At 39.1% G+C, this 26601-nt stretch overlaps 1 protein-coding gene across 4 annotated transcripts in view; it reads left to right on the forward strand.

The window, feature by feature from the left end:
• LOC114661328 (voltage-dependent L-type calcium channel subunit alpha-1D-like) overlaps positions 1 to 26601 on the forward strand; it is a 232888-nt gene that overhangs the window by 110810 nt on the left and 95477 nt on the right. For all 4 annotated transcript variants that reach the window (XM_051933786.1, XM_051933787.1, XM_051933788.1 and 1 more), the window contains exons 6-9: positions 10966 to 11118; positions 12933 to 13129; positions 14342 to 14445; positions 14558 to 14721. In XM_051933786.1, the coding sequence (XP_051789746.1) occupies positions 10966 to 11118; positions 12933 to 13129; positions 14342 to 14445; positions 14558 to 14721 (618 nt within the window). The remainder of the gene's footprint in view (positions 1 to 10965; positions 11119 to 12932; positions 13130 to 14341; positions 14446 to 14557; positions 14722 to 26601) is intronic.

Consider the following 26601-nt stretch of genomic DNA (forward strand, 5'->3'; position numbering starts at 1 on the left):
CTCAGATGTTCCTAGGAAATGAAAGACATACCACTGTTATCTTTTTTGTTGAAAGTAAATTATTTTGCAGGCTGAGAGGGGTTCCCAAACTTTTTCATACGGCTGAACATATTTCTTAATACTATTACAATAACCAATTTAATATCTACTACCATCTGTTTCATCTCATGATAATCTCTGATTTATATTAATCTATATAGAACTATAAATAAAGCACAGGACAAATATATACAGTGGTCTAAGAAAGTATTCATAGCGCATCACTTTTTTCACATTTTGTTATGTTACAGCCTTATTCCAGAATGGATTAAATTCATTTTTTTCCCTCAGAATTCTAAACACAACACCCCATAATGACAACGTGAAAAAAATTTACTTGAGGTTTTTGCACATTTATTAAATAATAAAAGTAATTCAGACCCCCTTCAATTTTTCACTCTTTGTCATATTGCAGCCATTTGCTAAAATCATTTAAATTAATTTTTTCCCTCATTAATGTACACACAGCACCCCATATTGACAGGCAAAAAAAAGAATTTTTGAAATTGTTGCAGATTTATTAAAAAAGAAAAACTGAAATATCACATGGTCCTAAGTATTCAGACCCTTTGCTCAGTATTTAGTAGAGTTGTTGTGAAGCCACTCCTTCGTTATTTTAGCTGTGTGCTTAGGGTCATTGTCTTGTTGGAAGGTAAACCTTCGGCCCAGTCTGAGGTCCCTGCAGCTGAAAAACACCCCCACAGCATGATGCTGCCACCGCCATGCTTCACTGTGGGGACTGTATTGGACAAGTGATGAGCAGTGCCTGGTTGTCTCCACACATACCGCTTAGAATTAAGGCCAACTCCCGCATGGAGTTTGCTAAAAGACACCTGAAGGACTCTGAGATGGTGAGAAATAAGATTCTCTGGTCTGATGAGACCAAGATAGAACTTTTTGGCCTTAATTCTAAGCGGTATGTGTGGAGACAACCAGGCACTGCTCATCACTTGTCCAATACAGTCCCCACAGTGAAGCATGGCGGTGGCAGCATCATGCTGTGGGGGTGTTTTTCAGCTGCAGGGACAGGATGACTGGTTGCAATCGAGGGAAAGATGAATGCGGCCAAGTACAGGAATATCCTGGACAAAAACCTTCTCCAGAGTGCTAAGGACCTCAGACTGGGCTGAAGGTTTACCTTCCAACAAGACAATGACCCTAAGCACACAGCTAAAATAACGAAGGAGTGGCTTCACAACAACTCTGTGACTGTTCTTGAATGGCCCAGCCTGAGCCCTGACTTAAACCCAATTGAGCATCTCTGGAGAGACCTAAAAATGGCTGTCCACCAACGTTTACCATCCAACCTGACAGAACTGGAGAGGATCTGCAAGGAGAAATGGCAGAGGATCCCCAAATCCAGGTGTGAAAAACTTGTTGCATCTTTCCCAAGAAGACTCATGGCTGTATTAGCTCAAAAGGGTGCTTCTACTAAATACTGAGCAAAGGGTCTGAATACTTAGGACCATGTGATATTTCAGTTTTTCTTTTTTAATAAATCTAATAATTTATTTATTTTGAAATAATTTCAAAAATTATTTTTTTTGTCTGTCAATATGGGGTGCTGTGTGTACATTAATGAGGGAAAAAAATAATTTAAATGATTTTACCAAATGGCTGCAATATGACAAAGAGTGAAAAATTGAAGGGGGTCTGAATACTTTTCGTACCTACTGTACATAAGTATTCACAGCCTTTGCCGTGAAGCTCGAAATTGAGCTCAGGTGCATCCTGTTTCCCCTGATCATCCTTGAGATGTTTCTGCAGCTTAATTGGAGTCCACCTGTGGTAAATTCAGTTGACTGGACATGATTTGGAAAGGCACACACCTGTCTATATAAGGTCCCACAGTTGACAGTTCATGTCAGAGCACAAACCAAGCATGAAGTCAAAGGAATTGTCTGTAGACCTCCGAGACAGGATTGTCTCGAGGCACATATCTGGGGAAGGTTACAGAAAAATTTCTGCTGCTTTGAAGGTCCCAATGAGCACAGTGGCCTCCATCATCCATAAGTGGAAGAAGTTCGAAACCACCAGGACTCTTCCTAGAGCTGGCCGGCCATCTAAACTGAGCGATCGCGGGAGAAGGGCCTTAGTCAGGGAGGTGACCAAGAACCAGATGGTCACTCTGTCAGAGCTCCACAGGTCCTCTGTGGAGAGAGGAGAACCTTCCAGAAGGACAACCATCTCTACAGCAATCCACCAATCAGGCCTGTATGGTAGAGTGGCCAGACGGAAGCCACTCCTTAGTAAAAGGCACATGGCTGCCCACCTGGAGTTTTCCAAAAGGCACCTTAAGGACTCTCAGACCATGAGAAAGAAAATTCTCTGGTCTGATGAGACAAAGATTAACGCTTTGGTGTGAATGCCAGGTGTCACATTTGGAGGAAACCTGGCGTCATCCCTACAGTGAAGCATGGTGGTGGTAGCATCATGCTGTGGGGATGTTTTTCAGCGGCACAGGGAGACTAGTCAGGATAAAGGGAAAGATGACTGCAGCAATGTACAGAGGCATCCTGGATGAAAACCTGCTCCAGAGCGCTTTTGACCTCAGACTGGGGCGACGGTTCATCTTTCAGCAGGACAACGACCATAAGCACACAGCCAAGATATCAAAGGAGTGGCTTCAGGACAACTCTGTCCTTGAGTGGCCCAGACTTGAATCCGATTGAACATTTCTGGAGAGATCTTAAAATGGCTGTGCACCAACGCTTCCCATCCATCCTGATGGAGCTAGAGAGGTGCTGCAAAGACAAATGGGCGAAACTGGCCAAGGATAGGTGTGCCAAGCTTGTGGCATCATATTCAACAAGACTTGAGGCTGTAATTGCTGCCAAAGGTACATCAACATAGTATTGAGGAAAGGCTGTGAATACTTATGTACATGTAATTTCTCAGTTTTTTTATTTTTAATAAATTTGCAAAAACCTCAAGTAAACTTTTTTCACGTTGTCATTATGGGGTGTTGTGTGCAGAATTCTGAGGAAAAAAATGAATTTAATCCATTTTGGAATAAGGCTGTAACATAACAAAATGTGGAAAAAGTGATGCGCTGTGAATACTTTCTGGATGCACTGTATATATATCTATATATATAATTCACAAAGTCGACGCCAGAAGGGGAAAACACCCATGAAAGCACGCACACCAAAACAAGACAACCATGAAAGCACGCAGGAAGAGGCGTGGATTCACTAAGCCGCCGACAAGTAGGAAAGAGCCTCGCCCACCAACTCTATGACCATTGGATACGATGACAACTCACAGAGCCACGCCCACTAACTGGGACGCGACGCCTCGGAAAAAACGGCGTCATTTATGTTCATCTGTTGTACGCTACACATGGACCTCTGAGCCACCTTGAGTTGGGGGCAGCAAGTCTTTGATAGGCTGCAACAAAATGATGAAAGTACGGGCGCATTTTTTCACATAAGCTGTGTGTGTGTGTGGGTGGGTGTTAGTTAATTTGTTACTCGAAGGATTTCAAGATTTAATATGCACAGGCGGTAACACTGCAAATGCAGCCCAAACGAACCAAAAATCTTCCACAGTCTCCTTACTGTAAAGCAGCAACACTACCACTGCGCTACAAGGCAGAGAATGCAGTTAAAGAATGCACCAGGCTCGATTTTACTTTCACTTCTGTTTGGACAACTGTGTCGTTCAGAAAGTGTTCACCCATCAATACATAATTATGCGACATATGATACGCCGTGAGTTGGCAAGAGCCACGAGTGTTCAGCGGTGTTTCCCAAACTCGGTCCTGGTGAACCCCTGTGGCTGCAGTGTTTTGTTCCAACCAAATTCCATCCATCCATCCATTGTCTCCCGCTTATCCGAGGTCGGGTCGCGGGGGCAGCAGCTTGAGCAGAGATGCCCAGACTTCCCTCTCCCCGGCCACTTCTTCTAGCTCTTCCGGGAGAATCCCAAGGCGTTCCCAGGCCAGTCGAGAGACATAGTCCCTCCAACGTGTCCTGGGTCTTCCCCGGGGCCTCCTCCCAGTTAGACGTGCCAGGAACACCTCACCAGGGAGGCATCCAGATCAGATGCCTGAGCCACCTCATCTGACTCCTCTCGATGCGGAGGAGCAGCAGCTCTACTCTGAGCCCCTCCCGGATGACTGAGCTTCTCACCCTATCTTTAAGGGAAAGCCCAGACACCCTGCGGAGGAAACTCATTTCAGCCGCTTGTATTCGCGACCTCGTTCTTTCGGTCACTACCCATAGTTCATGACTATAGGTGAGGGTAGGAACATAGATCGACTGGTAAATTGAGAGCTTCGCCTTGCGGCTCAGCTCCTTTTTCACCACGACAGACCGATGCAGAGCCCGCATTACTGCAGATGCCGCACCGATCCGCCTGTCGATCTCACGCTCCATTCTTCCCTCACTCGTGAACAAGACCCCGAGATACTTGAACTCCTCCACTTGGGGCAGGATCTCGCTACCAACCCTGAGAGGGCACTCCACCCTTTTCCGGCTGAGGACCATGGTCTCGGATTTGGAGGTGCTGATTCTCATCCCAGCCGCTTCACACTCGGCTGCGAACCGATCCAGAGAGAGCTGAAGATCACGGCCTGATGAAGCAAACAGGACAACATCATCTGCAAAAAGCAGTGACCCAATCCTGAGCCCACCAAACCGGACCCCCTCAATGCCCTGGCTGCGCCTAGAAATTCTGTCCATAAAAGTTATGAACAGAATCGGTGACAAAGGGCAGCCCTGGCGGAGTCCAACTCTCACTGGAAACGGGTTTGACTTACTGCCGGCAATGCGGACCAGGCTCTGGCACCGATTGTACAGGGACCGAACAGCCCTTATCAGGGGGGCCGGTACCCCATACTCTCGGAGTACCCCCCCACAGGATTTCCCGAGGGACACGGTCGAATGCCTTTTCCAAGTCCACAAAACACATGTAGACTGGTTGGGCAAACTCCCATGCACCCTCCAGGACCCTGCTAAGGGTATAGAGCTGGTCCACTGTTCCGCGACCAGGACGAAAACCACACTGTTCCTCCTGAATCCGAGGCTCGACTATCTGACGGACCCTCCTCTCCAGGACCCCTGAATAGACTTTTCCAGGGAGGCTGAGGAGTGTGATCCCTCTGTAGTTGGAACACACCCTCCGATCCCCCTTCTTAAAGAGGGGGACTACCACCCCGGTCTGCCAATCCAGAGGCACTGTCCCTGATGTCCATGCGATGTTGCAGAGGCGTGTCAACCAAGACAGTCCTACAACATCCAGAGCCTTGAGGAACTCCGGGCGTATCTCATCCACCCCCGGGGCCCTGCCACCAAGGAGTTTTTTGACCACCTCGGTGACCTCAGTCCCAGAGATGGGGGAGCCCACCTCTGAGTCCCCAGGCTCTGCTTCCTCATTGGAAGGCATGTTAATGGGATTGAGGAGGTCTTCGAAGTACTCCCCCCACCGACCCACAACGTCCCGAGTCGAGGTCAGCAGCGCACCATCCCCACCATATACAGTGTTGACACTGCACTGCTTCCCCTTCCTGAGACGCCGGATGGTGGACCAGAATCTCTTCGAAGCCGTATGAAAGTCGTTCTCCATGGCCTCCCCAAACTCCTCCCACGCCCGAGTTTTTGCCTCAGCAACCACCAAAGCCGCATTCCGCTTGGCCTGCCGGTACCTATCAGCTGCCTCCAGGGTCCCACAGGACAAAAGTGTCCTGTAGGACTCCTTCTTCAGCTTGACCAAATTCCTAATCATTAATGCCGGTGAAACTCATCAGGGAAACGTCGGTTTTTCAAACACAGTCGTGTAGCAGATTAGCTGGATGTAATAATCCGAGATGAATGCACACCTCCGCGCTGAGTGAAAACACAATGTATATTGCTGCAACAAAATGATGAAAGAACGAGCGCATTTTTTTCACACAAACTGAGTGGGTGGGTGTTAGTTAGTTAATTAGTTACTCAAAAGAATTCAAGATTTAATATGCACAAGCGGTAACACTGCAATAACAGCCCAAACCAGGAAAGACAGCTGGCAAAAAGTCACCAACAAACTAAACGCGTGTGCATTGTACTTACTGAAAGTAGCGTTACGGATTTTGCAAATGTTCATTTTTTTCCCTCTGCTTAAAAAACATTGAAAAAGCGCCGTATACTATGCCTCGGGTTGGTTTGCAGCGTGTAAAACAGTTTGTTTGTCGCGGATAATTTGCTATCCACACAAGGAGGAACCAGGAAGCGAACCCACAATCTTCCACTGTCTCTTTACTGCAAAGCAGCCTTACTACTACAGCGCCACAAGGCAGTTAAAGAAGTTATATTTATATTTTTTACACATCACACACTAGAAGCTGCTGACAAACCCTTCTCTTCGTTGTCAGTCTGTAGCTGCGAAAAAATAAAAGCAATACGAGTTTTAACAGACGTCATTGAAGTGTATCATAAGTTTCTGTAATGTTAATAAAAATGGCCAGTAAGTGTCACTACAGAGGTGAGTGTTAAATGCTTCGAAGCTTCGATACGATTTCTGACACAATTGCTTCAAACATGTTGATGCTTCGTGAGGCTTCGGCGTCCTTCCCCTCTCCTCTGGATTTTTCAAATGTTAATTTTTTCCTTGTGCTTAAAAATTATTAAAAACCCAGCCTGATTATGAGACGTATGGTACGCCGTGGGTTGGCTAGTATATATATATTGTGTAACCGAAGTGTAGTTTTATTGACTGATATGGAGTTCTAAAAGTTGGGACTGACTGAAAGGGGAAACAGCAGGCTTTTATAGCAGAGGAAGAGAAAGGGTGTGTTTGCGGGAAGGAAGTGGTGTGAGGTCATCAGTGGGTGCCAGTAGTGATGTCATCAGTGGGGGGCTGGAACTGAGGTCAGGATCAGGCAGAAGTGAGTTCAAGAACAAGTGGAAGTGATTGCTATAGGTGGTCTTTTCCTCTGAAGTTCTGTAGGAAGGGGAAAAGAGGCATTAATACTCAACACCAACTCCTGGTTTTGCGTCTCAGTGCCCCAATTTGAACCCTTTGACTTCCTCCCAAGCGCATATTCTTGTAAGAATATTTAAGAACTAGCAAAATACCCGCGCTTCGCAGCGGAGAAGTAGTGTGTTAAAGAGGTTATGAAAAAGAAAAGGAAACATTTTAAAAATAACGTAACATGATTGTCAATGTAATTGTGTTGTCATTGTTATGAGTGTTGCTATCTTTTATATATATAATATACACACACACACACACACATAAACATATATATACATATACATATATACATATATATATATATATCTACATATACACATATCTACATATACATATATATATACATATACACATCCACATATATATACATATATATATACACATATCAACATATATATACACACATACATACACACACACATATACATATATACATATACACATACATACATACACATACATACACATACATATATATACACACATACATACATACATACACACACATATATATATATATATATATACACAGACACATATATATACATATATATTTACATATCTACATATATACACATATCTACATATATATACACATATACAGTATATACATATCTACATATATATATAGACATACATACATACATACATACATTGACACATATATATATATACATATCTACATATATATATATATGTAATTGTGTTGTCATTGTTATGAGTGTTGCTGTCATATATATATATATAATATACACACACACACATAAACATATATATACATATACATATATACACATATCTACATATACACATATCTACATATACACATATCTACATATATATATACATATATATACATATATGTATACACAAATCAACATATATATACACATACATATACACACATACATACACACACATATACATATATACATATACACATACATACATACATACATACACACATACATACATACATACATACACACATATATATATATATTTACATATCTACATATATATATACATATCTACATATATACAGTAATCCCTCACTTATCGCGGGAGATAGGTTCCAAGGCCGACCGCGATAACTGAATTTCCGCGAAGTAGGGACACCATATTTATTTAATTATTTAACGTGTATTTGGACGTTTTTAAACCCTCCCTGTATTGTTTACAACCCACCCTTTACTCTATTAATAACAGGGACAACTGCTAAGCAATATGAAATCGGTAGATAAGTTTATACTTACTGTATAGCGAAGTACACGTAGCTATACAGTATATGACGTGATGAATATGCTGCGCAGTAAAAATGATGACGATTGAAGGTGATAATCCCCTGAATGCAGTAGCAAGAGCACGTTAATGTTGCATGAGTGAGATGAGACTTCCTGGTTAATGCAGCACGTCGCTGAGCCAATCGGCAGCACACAGGAACTTAACTGCGTGCTCTGATTGGGTAGCTTCTCAGCCATCCGCCAATAGCATCTCTTGTATGAAATCAACTGGGCAAACCAACTGAGGAAGCAAATACCAGAAGTAAAAAGACGCATTGTCTGCAGAAACCCGGGAAGCAGCGAAAAATCCGCGTTATATATTTAAATATGCTTACATATAAAATCCGCGAAGTCGTGAATCCGCGAAAAGTGAACCGCGAAGTAGCGAGGGATTACTGTATATACACATATACACAGGTTTATTTAATGTTAGCTAAGACCCGGCAGTTAAAAGTTTCTCGTTACAGCAATTTTAACTCTGTTACAAAGTGATCCAAACTGTCATTTATACCTCGTGTGTTCTCATTAAACTTGTATCTCGCGAATATGGCATTGCAAACGGCAGCGGGAGCGTTTGTATAAAGTTAATTTAAACTTACGGTTTAGACCGTGCCTGGCAGTTAAAAGTTTCTCACTACAGCAATTTTAACTCTGTTACAAAGTGATCCAAACTGTCGTTTATACCTCGTGTCTTCTCATTAAACTTGTATCTCACGAATATGGCATTGCAAACGGCAGCGGGTCAGTTCACGTGCTTACGTGGGAGGCGTGATGACGCGATATATTTTGATATATATCAAAATACCCGCGCTTCGCAGCGGCGAAGTACTGCTTTAAAATTTTTATTAAGAAGAAAAGTAAACCTTTTTAAACTGAGGGAAAATGAATCAGTAATTATTTGTTAAGGATCTCTTTGTATACCACGTTGTCAGTTTGCCCCTCCGGTTGTAATATGACCAAGCTGTGTGCTGAGCTTACTGTTGAGCATGCAACGTACAGTTGGCCATGTGAAAAGCAGTCCTGCCTCAAATCAATGCCAACCTTTTGTAGGGTCTGTCCCTGAGACTTATTAATTGTCATTGCGAAGCAGAGCCTTAGTGGAAATTGGAGGCGTTTGAATTGAAATGGGAGATCAGAGGGTATAACGGGGATGCGAGGAATAAAAACTCTCTTCCCTGAGCCACCGCCTGTAAAAATAGTTGCCTCAATGAGGTTCTTTTGCAGACGTGTGACCTGAAGTCTCGTGCTGTCATAAAGTTTCAGTGGCTGTACGCAAATCCACAATCGGTTTCATATTGTTTTCGTACCTTATCAATTGTGTAATGTGTTTTTTGAACAGGTTTGATTCATCGAAGTGATCACTCCTGCTGCGTTCAGTCACTTCACGTGAGCCACTCTCTTGTGTGATGTTGCGATGTCCACGGGCTTATTTAATGTTAGCTAAGACCCAGCAGTTAAAAGTTTCTCGCTACAGCAATTTTAACTCTGTTACAAAGTGATCCAAACTGTCGTTTATACCTCGTGTCTTCTCATTAAACTTGTATCTCGCGAATATGGCATTGCAAACGGCAGCGGGTCAGTTCACGTGCTTACGTGGGAGGCGTGATGACGCGATATATTTTGATATATATCAAAATACCCGCGCTTCGCAGCGGCGAAGTACTGCTTTAAAATTTTTATTAAGAATAAAATTAAACCTTTTTAAACTGAGGGAAAATGATTCAATAATTATTTGTTAAGGATCTCTTTGTATACCACGTTATAAGTTCGCCCCTCCGGTTGTAATATGACCAAGCTGTGTGCTGAGCTTACTCTTGAGCATGAAATCTAATGTGGTTTGTGCCCTTCAGAATGAAAACAGTTTGCATTTACCTTTTTAATAAAAGGCGAGCTTTTAAGCCTGAGAAATCACCCCGTAAATGCACACGTTTAATTGCACATGTGTTAATATGTATGCTTACATAGTATTAAAAGACACTCAACAATTAACGTCATTTACCTTTGTTCCCGCGTTTGATAAAAGGCGAGCTTTTAAGCCTGAGAAATCACCCCGTAAATGCACGCGTTTAATTGCACATATGTTAATATGTATGCTTACACAGTATTAAAAGACACTCAACAATTAACGTCATTTACCTTCGTTCCCGTGTTTGACTCGTGCTGTAAATCTCTTCCTTGTTTTCAGTTCACGGGATTACATAGGAGGCGTGATGACGCGATACGTGACTCCGCCTCCTCCATTAGAGTATATGGACAAAAAACAGGTTCCAGTTATGACCATTACGTGTAGAATTTCGAAATGAAACCTGCCTAACTTTTGTAAGTAAGCTGTAAGGAATGAGCCAGCCAAATTTCAGCCTTCTACCTACACGGGAAGTTGGAGAATTAGTGATGAGTGAGTGAGTGAGTGAGTGAGTGAGTGAGTGAGTGAGTGAGTGAGTGAGTGAGTGAGTGAGTGAGTGAGTCAGTCAGTCAGTCAGTCAGTCAGTCAGTCAGTCAGTCAGTGAGGGCTTTGCCTTTTATTAGTATAGATGTGCCTCATTGTTAAGCTAAAAAAACAGAATTGTAGCATTCATTTTAGGTGAACAAAACCTTTTTTGCTGTTGATTAATTTATACTGCACATCTGAAACTTGTGTTTATGATGGACTTCAGAATTATAATCATGTGATATTGTCTTCTTTCCTCAGGTTTGCAGATAGTCTTGAACTCCATTATGAAAGCCATGGTTCCTCTTCTTCACATCGCTTTACTGGTCTTATTTGTCATCATTATCTATGCAATCATTGGCCTTGAGTTATTCATTGGGAAAATGCACAAGACATGCTTCTACACTGGCACAGGTAATATTTCCATAAAATCCTAGTACCTTTGCTGCTTTTGAGTAGATCAGTTTTATCTGATGTGATTTTCTTCACCACTAAAGGTAGATAATACAGGATAAAATTTGTTGCATTTTGAAGATTAGTGGAAATCTGGTGAAGTTTAATAATCTGAAATAAAACTAAATAAAAAAAAATATTAGGCATCTAATGTAACATATTTTAGTATATTCACAAATATTCATTTTGTGTAACTATAGGCCTACTGGGATTTTTCTTAAAATGCTAATTATCTAATATATCTAATATAAATATTTTAATATATTTGACTTTTTTAATCAACATAAAAATGTGTCACTGACATTCTTAAATTGCATTTTTTCCCATTATATTGCCAAAAGTATTGGGACACTCCTTCAAATCATTGAATTCAGGTGTTAAAATCACTTCCATGACCACAGGTGTATAAAATCAAGCACCTAGGCATGCAGACTGCTTCTACAAACATTTGTGAAAGAATGGGTTGCTCTCAAGAGCTCAGTGAATTCAAGCGTGGTACCGTGATAGGATGCCACCTGTGGAATAAGTCCATTTGTGAAATTTCCTCGCTACTAAATATTCCACGGTCAACTGTTAGTGGTATTATAACAAAGTGGAAGCAATTGGGAACAACAGCAACTCAGCCACGAAGTATTAGGCCACGAAAAATCACAGAGCGAGCGGGCACAACTCACGCAGAGGCACACAGTGTGCAGAATTTGCCAACTTTCTGCAGAGTCAATAGCTATAGACCTCCAAAAGCTCAAGAACAGTGTGTTGAGAGCTTCGTGGAATGGGTTTCCATGGCTGAGAAGCCGCATCCAAGCCTTACATCAGCAAGTGCAATGTAAAATGTTGGATGCAGTGGTTTAAAGCACCCTGCCACTGGACTCTAGAGCAGTGGAGATGTGTCCTCTGGAGTGACGAATCATGCTTCTCTGTTTGAAAATCCAATGGAAGAGTCTGGGTTTTGCAGTTCCAGGAGAACGCTACTTTCCTGACTGCATTGTGCCAAGTGTAAAGTTTGGTGAAGGTGGGATTACGGTGTGGGGTTGTTTTTCAGGGGTTGAGCTTGGCCCTTTAGTTCCAGTGAAAGGAACTCTTAATGCTTCAGCATACAAAGCCATTTTGGACAATTTCATGCTCCCAACTTTATGGGAACAGTTTGAAGATGGCCCCTTCCTGTTCCAACATGATTGTGCACCAGTGCACAAAGCAAGGTCTATAAAGAAATGAATGAGCAAGTTTGGTGTGGAGGAACTTGACTGGCCTGCACATAGTCCTGACCTCAACCCAACAGAACACCTTTGGGATGAACTAGAGCTGAGACTGCAAGCCAGGCCTTCTTGTCCATCATCAGTTCCTGATCTCACAAATGCTGTCCTGGAAGAATGGTCAAAAATTCCCAAAAACACACTCCTAAACCTTGTGGAAAGCCTTCCCAGAAGAGTTGAAGCTGTTATAACTGCAAAGGGTGGGCCAACTCCACCTTTAATGGGATGTCATTAAAGATTATGTGTGTGTAATGACAGGCGTCCCATACTTTTGGCAATATTGTGTTTCTAGAATAAACAGCGAACAAAAGTCAATAGAAGCAAATGCATGTCTCTTTTGATATGATAGTGCACAATAAAATATAAGAGAATTCTTCATTGCATATCCACAAACAACATATTTTCAACTCCACAAACTGGTGTCTTAATGCAAGAGCACTTGTGTGTTTTCTAAATCTTAGTAATTTTTTTTGTATATACTATGTTACAATAAATGATCATGCTTCTATTTTCTTTTGGCAGACATAAATGTGGAAGATGACCCAGCACCATGTGCCTTCGCAGGTCATGGCCGCCAGTGTCTGCAAAATGGAACTGAGTGCCGTGGAAAGTGGGAGGGGCCTAATGGTGGTATCACCAATTTTGACAACTTCTTTTTTGCAATGTTGACTGTTTTTCAGTGTATCACAATGGAAGGATGGACTGATGTTCTATACTGGGTGAGTTATTGGGCTCTCAGATTATCTCAGACAAGTGTAATGTGGTTATATGGACAACTATAATGTGTTTATATGGAATAATATTCTGGCACTTACATATAAACATGTGCTATGCTTCAAAGGCAATAGAAGGTGTATGGCTGAACTGCTATGTTCTGAGAACACAATGCAAAGTTTTTTGAAAGATGATGAAGCAAACTGAGTCAGAGTACTGGCTATGTCATGTTGTCAGTGTCCTTTATTTTATGGATGCTACAGTCAACTGAGTCATATTTTTCTGACTTGTCATACTGTCAAGAATATCTTTTTTTTCTGAAGATACTAAAGTGGCTGGAAATGAAGTGCTGCTATAGTACATTCTCAAGTTAATTTATTTATACATGGCCTGACATGAAAATAATGAAACTTTTTTTTAATGTGTCGTGGCAATACTCCCAGCAACTTATTATTTGATTTCTCTTGGATACAGTAAGATCGATTGCAAGTTCTGAGTAATGTGTAATAACTGACAGTATGTTTGTTGATCTAATCACAAATGGAACACAAGAATATCAATAAGCATTAAAAATGAAATTTTCCTTGATCCAATGTAGTAATGGATATCACTGTAAAAAAATTCTTAGAATGCTTCAGTATTGGAAGGACTAATTTGAGTTTTGGTCTTGAAGGGAGCCATTTTGAAGGATAACATACACTAACATATCCTTTAAATATAGAAAAGATTGACTAAATGACATTTTGCACTTTTCAGCTGTCAGAATGAAGCCAGTGTGTTACATTTTTAGGAGTGCTTTGTTTTGAGGTTTGACTCTGATTCTGATTCACTGACGCAATGCTTCTTTAGAAAATGCTTTTTTCATACTGTACCTATCATATTAAAGACAGGAGGATTAGCTGATTTAGAATGGCACCATTTGAAAATGTGTTGGTTTAGCTGGTTAGTATCAACGTGGATTCAATTGGAAAGACAAGCTATGATCTGCAAGATTTTGCTTGGTATTTTCAAATATCGACTAAGATATTCTTCTGTCAACTTTATTTATTGAAATTTTAAAGTTGAATGTGTCAAAGATGTATGGCAGCTGTCCACTCTGTTAGGATGATTCATTTTGAAAACATAGTTGCTCATGTTTAACTTATTCTCTGTAGAGGGATGTATTATGCAAGTTACTGGGTGCTATCTGGTATTATATATTTTGTCTATTTGTCTAGATGAATGATGCCATGGGATATGAACTTCCTTGGGTGTATTTTGTCAGTCTTGTCATCTTTGGATCCTTTTTTGTGCTTAATCTTGTCTTGGGTGTCCTTAGTGGGTAAGTAAATGCCTTTCTATATAATACTGTATAAATGAAATGCAGTCCTCAGTTCATTTTAGAAAAATGTATATTCCATTCTTTTCCCTCTTCAAATACTTTCCTTTTACAGAGAATTCTCCAAGGAACGAGAGAAAGCCAAGGCTCGTGGTGATTTTCAGAAACTTAGAGAGAAGCAGCAAATGGAGGAAGATCTTACTGGTTATTTGGATTGGATCACACAAGCTGAAGATATTGAGCCTGAAGATGAAGATGATGAGGAAGAATGCAAAAAGAGTGAGCACTTTCTTATAGGTGGCTTTCCACCATCAACTTTTTTTTATTATACTTTAGCTTTAATATGTTTTATTTACAGGTCTTCTCTAAAAACTGACTAAGTCTTTCCACTTCCAAAGATCCTTAATAAAACATCTAGCCTGAATGTTGGCACAGCCTTGTTGTTTTATTCAGACACTTTTAATGTTGATTAAAACATTAATTTCCAAGCAAAACGTTTTAACTCTGTCATTTGAAGAAAAACACAGTCTCCTTTTCCTATATGTGTTGCCTTTGGGAGATGGGCTAATTGAGGCTCAATACTTGTGTTTTAAAGATTTAAAAACATTGTATCACCATTTCTTATGCAGCATTATGCCCAGACTATGCCATTATGCTTAAAGAGTTAGTACTGGACCCTAATAACTAATTAATCTAATCTTTGCAGATATTAACCGGGGATTATTTTATTATTAAACGAAGTCAATAACAATTAATAAAATAGCAATTAAAGACAATCAAATCATAGTTTTGTTGAAATCTGCTTTACAAAGTTCGTATATTAAGGAAAAATACACACTCTGTGAATCAGAATAACAAAATATATTATAAAGTGCCCACAAATAAACACATTATGATCAAACTAAAGTTGAATTTCAGTGCTAGATTGTGTGAACTGCATATTTTTTTTAAGTATAACTTAATAAAGCAGTAACATCTTTTGCTCTTTCAAGACAAAAAGAGAAACAAATTACTTTTTTATGTCATGGTTTGAGTTCACACAATGGTGTGATTCATGTGTGCTTTAAGAGCCCAATGATCTGAACCATCAGTTGTGAGTTACATCTGTTTTAATTTTGCAGTGTTCTGCAGTTGAAAGGGAATTTAAAGAGATCATGAGTTGGACCTTTGGGTAATAGATCTATAAATATATATAATACAAAGTGGACTGAATGACTCACTCACTCACTCATCAACAAAAACAGTATTTACTTTTTAGCTAAAAGGCTCAAATTTGGCAGAATGATACATCTAGCGCACTATGTAACCACTAAGAAGGGACATTTCGAAATTTCAATATTCAGGGGTCACAAAAATCCCACAGTGGAAAAAGTAAATACCCCAAAATCACAAAAATGCCTTCATGTATTTGGTTTAAATTTGGTGATATTATAGAGAAAAGAAAATTTGCAGGAAAGTTTTTGTTTAATTTGTTGATGTTTATCATTAATAATGATCTAACAAGTGGGACACTCTTTCATACAGCATCCCCACAGTGCTGGCAGTGATTGCAGATTGAAATGGTGCATGCCGCTTTATGAAAATGAAGGCTGTCTGCAGAATCAAAGAGAGTTGAGGAAAGTTTGGCCATGCTTAAAGAAGACACGTTTAGCAAACTTTGCTAAGCACTATTGCCAGGCACAGTGGCTGTGAGCCTAGTCAGTTCTGCATAATCCAGTAACATGATCCAGTAAAAAAGGTATTCAACATATATTCCCCTACCATCTTATTTAAAAACTTGTGGCAAATGGTGATGTGGGGACTACAGTTCCCATTAGCCAGTGCTCTGTTTCATATGCACATCGATAAATACATTATGCCAACAAAGGTAGGAACTGCTGCATTTTTTTCTCTGCCACTTTGGGATAACAATTTCATTGTCTAACTGGATGACAGCATTTATCTTGGAGTCCATCTTTTTGTCACATTTTGGATAGTGTTTAGATATATTGCATTTATAAAAGATACTTTTCCCCCATTTATTTTAATCTGGACCCTTTTCTGAGAACTGTGTTGTCAAAACCAGCATATCCACATACCCCCACCAAAAATATTTCCAAACCCAAATACCTGTTTTTAGTAAGTTTTGCTACAGCACTTAACTTACTGTGTTCACCATATGTGACAATATATCTGAGATAAACTGATTACACTTTTTTTTTCAGTGCATAACCTTGTGTTTTTGAAAAAGCCAACATTGTTGTCCACCAGTATATTTGTTATTAACTTTAAATTACTAATCATTGATCAACATTAAGCACTTTTGAATTAAAAAAAAAACAAAAAAACAAAAAGGACATAAAAAAGAACAAAAAGACAAAACAAAACGATAGTTGATTTAGACAATGTTTATCAGAATGTAATAGAAAGAGAACACAACAGTGCATAAGTAAAAGTAATTGGTGACTTTGTTTTTTTTTTGTTGGTAGACATTTATTCAAATCCACTGTATACTGAGGTAGTATTATTTTTAGGCTTTGATACCAATACATAATCTAGATTTTTAGCAGTTTTTAGCTTTGAATGAATCGACTTTAAATCATCTTTGCCTAATACCGTTGTTGGTGATGTCCTGTACTGCTGTAGTCTCTTCCATACCAATATCAATGACTGTAGATGCTTTCTGTTGTCCATGCTGTATGTAATTCACCATATTATTTGTTTTCACTTGTTCTTTTCTGTACAATGCTTAAGATGGTTATTTCATTGCATATGACATGTAAATGAAAAGCCTGTAATCATCTTTACTGTTCATAATAAGTTCAAGTAAAACATGATTCAGACATAAAGGCATATTAATAACATTAAATGATTACAGTATAATAAATACTGTAAAACTGTATTCCTCTTCTATTGTAAATATATAACTGGTGGTAAAAGTGAAAACAAATTCTTGAGTGAAAAATAATAATAATATTAGCCCCCAGTTAATAAAAAAAAAACTACAAATATATGTATAAGTATATAGAAAAACACTCAGTTAGCTACATAGTGGTTGAAAAAAATGTTTGCCTAAGCCAGCAGCATGGTGAAGTTCCAGGAAAATATCTGCCAAACAAGGTCACTGGGAAACACAGCATATTCACTGTGAAAGCGCTTGGGAAATTTTGCTGATCAATACTAGTTCCTATCAAAATTGTTTTAATGTTGAAATTATCTTTACCCACAAATGTCTGGGATGTGAAAGGGTGCAGGGTGAATGAGGAAGCTCCACACAGGCAGTGTCAACTACATTAGCAAGTACAAATCAGGGCAAGATTTAAACTGGCTACCTTTATATAGTACCTATGCAAACCTACAATGACGGCAAAATAAGCTGCTCTATATGTTTATCTCTAAGTAACAATTCTGATTCTGTTTTTCAAAAATGTTATAATGGCATTGTGTCGCTCAGCTTAATGCATGAAGAGATCACTCTCATGATATTGTATAACGTATTGGCTATAGAGCTTAATCACAGAATATGCCTTAAGGGGAGCTGTGAAAATAGCCTACTTCATTGCTGAAAATGAGTTAGTAAACACAAATTTACAGTATGTAACTTGTTGAGATTTTGAATATAATGGAATGTTCCTTAATACAACTAAAATACGACAAGTGTAGTTAAAGTACATATTGCACATATTTGTAAGGCATGGGAGTATATGGGATGCAGTCTTTAACATAAATACATTACAGTATTGCAGTTAAGGTTAGGCATGTTCTTTTTCTAATTCTGGAGCAGCTTCTAGAAGAGTCCACAGACATAAGCAATAAGAAATGTCTAATTAATCACTGCATATGAGACACTTCGAAAATAATACAACAAAGACTGGTTTTATAGATTTTTGAAATAATGGATTGATGTACTGAGAAGTGTGTTATTGAAAAAGCAACTTTAATTAGTTTTGTAAATTAGATATTATAAAGGAAAGAATCCTGAATAATCTTGGTATTTAGTAATAATTCATGTGAATTGATATAACAATGTTTGAATTTGATTTTGTTAGTACTTTGAGTAGTTTTTATGTATCAGAACAGATGATGCCAGTGAATAAATTTGACATGTGCAAATGATAATATAAATCTAGTAGATCACATCACTTTTTATAAATTGCATGCTAGATTAAATACAGTTTAGAATCCCCAAACAAAACTATTGATAATATTTAATATAAAGAGCACTTATTAAAACCCCAAGGCACTGCAATCAACAACCAAAAACAAACGTCTCAGTCTTGCAAGAAGGAGAAACATGCATATATACCTTTCTTCAGTGCTCAGAAGAAAATATATAAAATGTTAAATTACAACTCTACTTCCTTAGCTCTTTTCTGTAATAAGAAGGAGGTATTGCCTTTGGCTTCTAGTATAGCAACACAATAACCTTGCCCTACAAAATAAAAACCTTAATACAAGGCAGTGCCCAGACTTTGCCTTCCTTTATCTGCTCCTATTCAGTTTGTTGAAAACAGCCACAGAGAAATGGCCACCCTCTCACTATTCAACACTCACACAGGGGCAATGTTGTGTGAATTCATTTGACAATTAACACTCTTGACTGTATTTTGCTCCACAGCTTATTATTTTAAACAGGGTAGCAAATTCTCTGGATATTCAAATTATTTTCTGATTAACTTTGATGCAAAGCTGTTGGCAAAGCTAATTGCTTAGTGCCTGCAGTTAGTCATCTGTAAATATTTTAAGTCAATCCTGCCGTGCTACAGACAACCTTTGCTGTCTTCTTTACAGTATATTATTCATGCAGTTCAATCTTTGCCCCATCATGATGCCTTTTTCTCACTTGAAGTGGAAAAGACATTAAACCTTCTTCTGGCTTGTTCAGATATTTTTTAAGATTTAGTGTGAAACCTTTTAGTCTGAAAAAGCCCTTATATTGCTGCCTCCCAGCAGCTGTTTTTTCTAATTTGGAAATCTCCCAAACATTTCACATTTTACAAAAGTCTCAAGCAAAGTCATTCAATGACCTTAACATTTTTCTCTCTCTTGTCCTCTTTTGAAATCCCATTCTTAAGTTCTTCGTAAGCTGGACCTGATTAACCCCATTACCATACAGAATGTCCATCATAAAACTTCTGCATACTGTACACCAATGACATGCTGCTTTTTTCTTGGCAATACAGTTTCTTTCAGACCCTAACCTTGTTTACTTCTTATGATGCTCTATAGGAATGTGAAATCAATTGGCCCAGATCTGCCCTTCTCTATTTAAACTGCATTTCACAACTTGCTAGGACAACTATTCATGTCCCACTTGCTTGAGCATTTAATTATCTTGATGTACAGGTTTCTACCATAGTATGGGGCACCGCTGGCTGTAACTAGCACTGTTTTCTGAAGGATGCAAAAATTCCCTATGCTCTTTGTCTTCTCTTCCTTGTCTTTTCTATGTTGATTATTCAAGACAATGTTATTTTTCTGTTATAATTCTCATGGTACCATGTGTCTCCTCTTCCCTCCTGTTAAACACTACACTGATGTTAGAACCCTTTTTCCAATTCATCAGAAATGCCTTAACATTAATCCTTGAATGGTCAGATGGGAATTGATTTTACCAAGATTTGGAATTATACAGCAGGATGTATGCCCCCTTTCCGATCTTGAGTTAATCTATTCACTAAGCTGCCCACTGTACTTAATTTGATTCCCTCGTCTCCTTGTTTTTTTACTGTTACTTTCTTAAGGGAGAAGTAACACATTTCCAACTTTTTCTTTTTATTTCTTATGCCCGTGAGACGTGGCATTGGGTTGAGAGGTCCCTTAGCTCTGTCACTCCCTCACTCTATCCTTTCCAAGCAAGGCTCATTGAATTTGTGGATGATCCGTTTTCTTTCCTTCCTGGGTCCATCAAGGTGTTAAATCTTTTGAAGACACTTGAGGCTTGGTGTGTTCCAGTTGTTGCTTTTCCAGTTGCTTCTTTTTTATATTGCCTAGAGCTGAGGTCAGTCCATAAGAAATGTGCAGTCCTGCTGTCCTTTCCTCTTCACAACTTCTCTTTGATTTTCCTTCTTCCCTGTTCTCAAGTCAATACTTTATATGTAGCCTTCCACAAAGTAACCTACAGGCCATTATTTTTAGGTTGGAAGTCAAACCTCTCATTATTTTCTTCTTGTGTATTATTTATGCCTTATACAATGTATACTTTACATTTATGGGTTTGATTAAAAATGCCTCTACTTATGTTCTCTGATTGGAATATACCATATGTATTTGGAATATACAGTCATATGAAAATGTTTGGGAACCCCTCTCAGCCTGCATAATAATTTACTTTCAACAAAAAAGATAACAGTGGTATGTCTTTCATTTCCTAGGAACATCTGAGTACTGGGGTGTTTTCTCAACAAAGATTTTTAGTGAAGCAGTATTTAGTTGTATGAAATTAAATCAAATGTGAAAAACTGGCTGTGCAAAAATGTGGGTACCCTTGTAATTTTGCTGATTTGAATGCATGTAACTGCTCAATACTGATTACTTGCAACACCAAATTGGTTGGATTAGCTCGTTAAGCCTTGAACTTCATAGACAGGTGTGTCCAATCATGAGAAAAGGTATTTAAGGTGGTCAATTGCAAGTTGTGCTTCCCTTTGACTCTCCTCTGAAAAGTGACAGCATGGGATCCTCAAACCAACTCTCAAAAGATCTGAAAACAAAGATTGTTCAGTATCATGGTTTAGGGGAAGGCTACAAAAAGCTATCTCAGAGGTTTAAACTGTCAGTTTCAACTGTAAGGAATGTAATCAGGAAATGGAAGGCCACAGGCACAGTTGCTATTAAACCCAGGTCTGGCAGGCCAAGAAAAATACAGGAGCGGCATATGCGCAGGATTGTGAGAGTGGTTACAGTCAATCCACAGATCACCTCCAAAGACCTGCAAGAACATCTTGCTGCAGGTGGTGTATCTACAATTCAGCACAATTTGCACAAATAACATCTGTATGACAGGGTGATGAGAAAGAAGCCCTTTCTGCATTCACGTCACAAATAGAGTTGCTTGTTGTATGCAAATGCTCATTTAAACTTGCCAGATTCATTTTGGAACAAAGTGCTTTGGACTGATGAGACAAAAATGGAGTTATTTGGTCATAACAAAAAGCGCTTTGCATGGCGGAAGAAAAACACTGCATTCCAAGAAAAACACCTGCTACCTACTATCAAATTTGGTGGAGGTTCCGTCATGCTGTGGGGCTGTGTGGCTAATTCAGGGACAGGGGCCCTTGTTAAAGTCAAGGGTTGGATGAATTCAACCCAATATCAACAAATTCTTTAGGATAATATTCAAGCATCAGTCACAAAGTTGAAGTTACGCAGGGGTTGGATATTCCAACAAGGCAATGACCCAAAACACAGTTCGAAATCTACAAAGGCATTCATGCAGAGGGAGAAGTACAATGTTCTGGAATGGCCGTCACAGTCCCCTGACTTGAATGTCATCGAAAATCTATGGGATGATTTGAAGCAGGTTGTCCGTACTCGGCAGCCATCAAATTTACTGAACTGGAGAGATTTTGTATGGAAGAATGGTCAAAAATACCTCCATCCAGAATCCAGACACTCATCAAAGGCTATAGGTGGCGTCTAGAGGCTGTTATATATGCAAAAGGAGGATCACCGAAGTATTGACGTAATATCTCTGTTGGGGTGCCCAAATTCATGCACCTGTCTAATTTTGTTATAATGCATATTGCATATTTTCTCTTAATCCAATAAACTTGATGACACTGCTGAAATACTACTGTTTCCATAAGGCATATCATATATTAAAAGGAAGTTGCTACTTTGAAAGCTCAGCCAATGATAAACAAAAATCCAAAGAATTAAGAGGGGTTCCCAAACTTTTTCATATGACTGTAAAGTAGTATTTTGTGGTGAAGTAGGAGAAAATGATTATTAAAATTAAGAGAGAAACTTATACTGAGGTCAGAGTTTTGATTAAAGATAAGGAAGGTTTCAGTCAATGACTAAAATAACAGAATGAAAAAAATAGAAAGATAAATCACCACTCTTGACAGCTGTTTTGAACTTAAAGGAGACTGCACATAGTACAGTATATACTTTATGATCTAATTATTTTAATTGATAACAAAAACACTTTTCATTGACCTTTAATAATTTAATAATAATAATGAATTATTATATTTATACAGTGTTTTTCTGGCTACTCAAAGTGCATTACATGGACAGATAGGAAAATCTTCAGCCGCCATCAATGTATAGCACTCACCTAGATGATGCGACTGTAGCCATTATTATACCAGTATGCTTACCCCAAATTAGCTGTTATGTATTGAAGGTGTGACAGAGATAGCCAATTAGAGACAGGGGGTGATTAGGGGGCCAGAGTGGACAAGGCCAGGATGGACAGTTTAGCCAGGACTTCATGATAAACTCTGATTACACAGAGAAACAGTTAATCCTGAAGGTAGTAAACATACAAGAGTGAACTGCAAGCTGGCTAAAAGTTGTGAAGCAGAAACTAATGCTAATAAGACAATCCTCAGTCTAATAATTTCTGTGTTTGTGTACTGTATATCACAAAGTGAACTTATGGGAACACATAAGTAGATGATTAGTATGATATGAAAATATAGGACAAACAGGGCTGTTTTGTTTGTTATGGAACATTTAGAGGCTATAGATTTAGGTAGAGTGCATTAAAATGTAAAAGAGTGGAGAAGAGTGTGATTTAAAGTGTGTGCAAAAAGAACAGTCTGTTGAATTACTGTAAAACAGCCAATTTCCTCACAGTTACTATTGGAGAAATAAAACTCACATAGTTTTTTAAGCTGCTCCCTCCCTTGTATAGCATGGATGTTCAGAGAATTCAGAAGTTCTAAACATTTATTTGCTTGCAGGTGATAAGCAACTGTGTCTTTCTAAACTATTTATTTATATTTCTAACCTTCTCTGAAATATATTATGAGCAGTAGATAAATATTGGAAGATTTCAGGGTTTATGATACATCTTGAGTAAAAGAATGTAACTCCCTATTAGTGTAAATGTTCTTTTCTTTTATTGTGAACTGAAGCTGAGGTGCTTTTCTATCAATGCATTCTACTGTAGTTCCCATTGCAAATTCTTTTTTAAGTCTATAGAGGGAGCTAGATCTTCATCCTTGAATAATATATGATCACATCTGAAGTACTAGGGTGCTGTACCGTGTTAGCCATTATGAATGTAGAGAAAAGCCAAGCAAAATGACACCTTTTATTGGCTAACTAGAAAGATTACAATATGCAAGCTTTCGAGGCAACTCAGGCCCCTTCTTCAGGCAAGATGTAATACAGAAACTGAAGTTTCCTATGTTTATATACACACTCTAGGACAAGAAACAACATTGGTAAAAATTTAAATGAGAGATTTTGAATGTAAAAAATTAATAGATTCATTCAGGCTAGGGTTAATTTAGCAAGAGAGAAAAGAACAATGTATTGTCAAGATCTCTGGATAAGATAACTGTCCAACAAAGTCTTTTGAAGTTTGTAATGAGTTTTTTCAAAACAATGTGGGTCTGTAGACAGGTTGTCTGTTATTCTGAGAGATGTAAACAATCCTCATATCTGGCCATAAAACTCTTGTCTTTATTCAATCCATGTTGTAAAGTATTAAATTTTAGCATGAGTTTAACTTCCCATTCTTTTCTCTCTTGCTGTGTTTTGAAGTTGCCCATAAACACTGTGACCTTAAAGTCCTTCTCACAGTGTCCATGGCTGTTGAAGTGGGCCGCCACAGGAACATCTGTGTTGCCATGTTTAATGTGGAACCTGTGTAAGTTCATTCTCTGGCGGAGTGTTTGTCCAGTTTCTCCCACATAGAGTGCAGTGTCAGGACATTTCATGCAGAAAATTAGGTAGACTACATTAGATGATCTGCAGGAAAATGATCCCTTGATGTGATGTTCAAGTCGGCAGTGTGGTATAACTATACGGTCTGTATCATAGATGTGGGCACATGTTTTGCATCTTTTCTGTAGGCATGGAGATGTGCCATTTTCTGTTGGTTCACTTAGGGAGCCTCGGACAATTAATTGTTGAAGGTTTGGTGGTTGTCTGTATGCCAGGAGGGGAGGTTCAGGAAATACATTTTTCAGTGTTTGGTCATTGTTTAGTATTGGCTGAAGTTCTTTTATAATTTTTCGAAGTGTTTCAAGATGTGGGTTGTAGGTGACAACAAGGGGGATGCGATCCTTGTTGTCTTTGTTTTTATATTCCAGAAGGTTGTCTCTGGGTATTGCAGTAGCTCTTCTTATTTGAGTGTCTGTTGTTTTCGGGGTGTAACCTTGTTTGATGAAATCTTGTCTGAGCTCCTGCAGTTGTTGATCACGGTCTGTTGGGTCTGAGCAAATACGATTGTACCGTATTGCTTGGCTGAAAATAATGGAGCGCCTTATATGCTTGGGGTGGAAGCTATCATTTTTCAGGTAGGTCCGTCTGTCTGTCGGTTTGTGAAAAATAGAAGTTACAAGGGTGTTGTCTTTCAGTTGAACGGTGGTGTCAAGGAAGCTGACTTCTGTTTTTGAGTAATTCAGCTTCAGCTTTATGTTGGGGTGAAAACAATTATATTCATTATGAAAATGGAGGAGGTCCTTTTCACTGGCAGTCCAGATTATGAAGATGTCATCTATGTAACAGAGATACAACATTGGTTTTACGATGCACATTGACATGAAATCTTCCTCCAATTTTGCCATAAAAAGATTTGCATAGTGAGGTGCAAACCGACATCCCATTGCAGTCCCCATTTGTTGTAAGTAGCAATCCTGTCCAAAAGAGAATAGATTATGTGTCAGAGTGAATTTTATCATTTCTATTACTGACTTTGTGGGTAAATCATGTTGTTTGAGGTACATTTCACATGCCAATATGCCATCATCATGGGGGATGTTAGTGTAAAGTGCCTCAACATCCTTTGTAGCCAGTAAGGTTCCCTCAGGTAAGGGGCCTAAAGCAGACAGTTTTTTTAAGAAGTCAGTGGTGTCCTGGATGTAGCTGGTTGTGTTACGGGTGAGGGGTTTAAGGATCTGCTCCACCCAACCTGAAACATTTTCTGTAAGGGAGCCAATTCCTGAGATTATAGGCCTTCCTGGGTTCCCTTCTTTGTGGATTTTAGGAAGCATGTAGAAGTAACCCATTTTGGGGTTCTCAGGAATTAAACTGTTTACATGATCCCTGATGTCAAGAGGAAAGCTACTTACTATTTTTTTTAGTTCCTTTTTGTAGAGATCTGTTGGGTCTTCTTGCAGTTTGTGATAATGCATAGTATTGGACAATTGTCTTTGTGCCTCCTGTATGTAATCTGATGTGTTCATGATGACTAAAGCACCCCCTTTGTCTGCTGGTTTGATAATGATTTCTGTATTTTCCCTTAGTGAATGTATGGCTTTCCGCTCATCCCTAGTAATGTTTTCTATCCGATTTTGTTGCCTGTTTAAGATTCCTGTTTTCACTCTCTGTCGGAAGCAGTCTATATAATTATCCAGGGTAGAGTTTCTGCCAGCTTCTGGTGTCCATGTGGATTTATTGGTGGGGTTGTTGTAACTGCTTGTTGTTGGTTCCTGTGTGTTACTGTTTTCTTTCTTGTGGAAAAATTCTTTTAGTCTGAGTTTTCTGAAGAATTCTTCCATATCACTGCAGAGTCTGATGTTGTCAATGGGCTTTGCAGGACAATATGAGAGTCCCTTTGTAAGTACCGACATCTCTGCTTCATTTGGTGTGTATGAGGAGAGATTAACAATGCAGGTCTGTTGCTCTTTGTTTTTTGCTATTAAGTGTCCAGCTTTCTCTCGTAGTCTATGCAGCTTTTTCTTTTTGTTAACAATAAGGAGTTTCTGGAGTCTTTTGTAATAGCAATGGAGCTCTTGACATCAGGGATCATGTAAACAGTTTAATTCCTGAGAACCCCAAAATGGGTTACTTCTACATGCTTCCTAAAATCCACAAAGAAGGGAACCCAGGAAGGCCTATAATCTCAGGAATTGGCTCCCTTACAGAAAATGTTTCAGGTTGGGTGGAGCAGATCCTTAAACCCCTCACCCGTAACACAACCAGCTACATCCAGGACACCACTGACTTCTTAAAAAAACTGTCTGCTTTAGGCCCCTTATCTGAGGGAACCTTACT

Source organism: Erpetoichthys calabaricus, chromosome 11 (genome assembly GCF_900747795.2).
Source record: "Erpetoichthys calabaricus chromosome 11, fErpCal1.3, whole genome shotgun sequence".
Lineage (NCBI taxonomy): Eukaryota > Metazoa > Chordata > Cladistia > Polypteriformes > Polypteridae > Erpetoichthys > Erpetoichthys calabaricus.